Source organism: Etheostoma cragini, chromosome 11 (assembly GCF_013103735.1).
Source record: "Etheostoma cragini isolate CJK2018 chromosome 11, CSU_Ecrag_1.0, whole genome shotgun sequence".
In the NCBI taxonomy this organism is placed as follows: Eukaryota; Metazoa; Chordata; class Actinopteri; order Perciformes; family Percidae; genus Etheostoma; species Etheostoma cragini.
This window is the reverse complement of record NC_048417.1, coordinates 1,032,952-1,034,339: the sequence shown is the minus strand read 5'-3', so window position 1 is coordinate 1,034,339 and position 1,388 is coordinate 1,032,952. Positions and strand designations below refer to the sequence as shown.

General features: G+C 42.3%; 1 protein-coding gene across 1 annotated transcript; it reads left to right on the top strand.

The window, feature by feature from the left end:
• Nucleotides 1-1,388, top strand: LOC117953169 (trace amine-associated receptor 13c-like). The gene is made up of 2 exons (XM_034885984.1): nucleotides 1-173; nucleotides 502-1,388. The coding sequence occupies exons 1-2, from the start codon at nucleotides 1-3 to the stop codon at nucleotides 1,316-1,318; spliced, it is 990 nt and encodes a 329-aa protein (XP_034741875.1). The 3' UTR covers nucleotides 1,319-1,388.

Sequence of the window (1,388 nt, the reverse complement as noted above, 5' to 3'; positions counted from 1 at the left end):
ATGGAGGTTGAGGACGGAGCGGAGCTCTGCTTTCCACAGTTCCCAAACACCTCCTGCAGGAAGCCCTCCTCTTCTTGGCCCCAAACACTGCTCATTTACATTGTGTGCTACTCCATCTCTCTGACCACTGTGACTCTCAACCTGCTCATCATCATCTCAATCTCTCACTTCAGGCAGGTATTAACTTCTTTGCTTCTCTCTACAGGATTTTAAAATGTGAACAGCTTCTGTATATTTAGAAGAATTGTCTTTGAGCTAATTCTGAATAATGATTCTCCAAATGTCTGACTTTGATGCCAGAGACTGTTGTTCATTTTCTCTCTCTTACTGATATTAATCATTGCTTTCTGTCCACTGTGACCTCAACAAAGTCATTTTAACTGTTTACTCTTACTGATGTGTTGAATTGGAAAATATTGAAACTAGTATTGTTTTTATATTTTTAATTTTGAGTACTGGTTAGGGTTGTTCTGTCAGCGATACTTTCCTCTTTCCCTGCAGGCAGCTCCACACCCCCACCAACATCCTCCTCTTCTCTCTGGCTGTCTCAGACTTTCTAGTGGGCCTCGTGCTGATGCCGGGAGAAATCTTCAAGAAAACATCTTGCTGGTTTTTTGGTGACTTTGTGTGTTTTCTTTATAATTATCTTTCAATCGTCATTGTTGTATCCTCAATAGGTGACATGGTGCTCATATCAGTTGACCGTTATGTGGCTATTTGTGACCCTCTGCATTACAACACCAGAATCACTGTGAACAGAGTTAAACTCTGTGTTTTTCTGTGTTGGCTCTATTCTGCTTCCTACAGCTTTCTCTTTGTCAAGGATGACCTGATTCAACCAGGGAGGTATATTTCTTGCCACGGAGAATGTCTGTTGGTCATTGACTATTTCACAGGTCTAATAGATCTTGTTTTGTCCTTTATTGTTCCAGTTACTGTCATCGTAGCTCTGTATCTAAGAGTATTTGCCGTGGCTGTGTCTCAGGCCCGTGCCATGCGCTCTCACATTACAGCTGTCACAATCCAGCTGTCAGTGACTCCAAAGGCAAAGAAATCAGAGCTGAAAGCAGCCAGGAATCTTGGTGTTTTAGTAGTTGTGTTTCTAATTTTTATCTGCCCATATTACTGTGTCTCTCTTGCAGGTGACACCTTTGTTAATGTTTCATCTGCTTCTTATGTTCTCTTTGTGTGTCAATTTACCTCTGGTCTCAACCCTGTGATCTATGCCTTCCTTTACCCCTGGTTTAGGAAAGCAGTTAAACTCATAGTCACTCTTCAGATACTGCAGCCTGGCTCCTGTGAGACCAACATGCTGTAGAGAGGCTGTGGAGGGACTGGGATCAGACTCGGTCTAAGGATTAAATGAATGAATATGTTCCTGCTGTTCA

Coding starts and splice junctions, on each gene's coding strand:
- LOC117953169 (XM_034885984.1), top strand. CDS start 1: ATGGAGGTTGAGGACGGAGCGGAGCTCTGCTTTCCACAGTTCCCAAAC. Junction 174..501: donor ATCTCAATCTCTCACTTCAG/GCAGGTATTAAC, acceptor CTTTCCCTGCAG/GCAGCTCCACACCCCCACCA.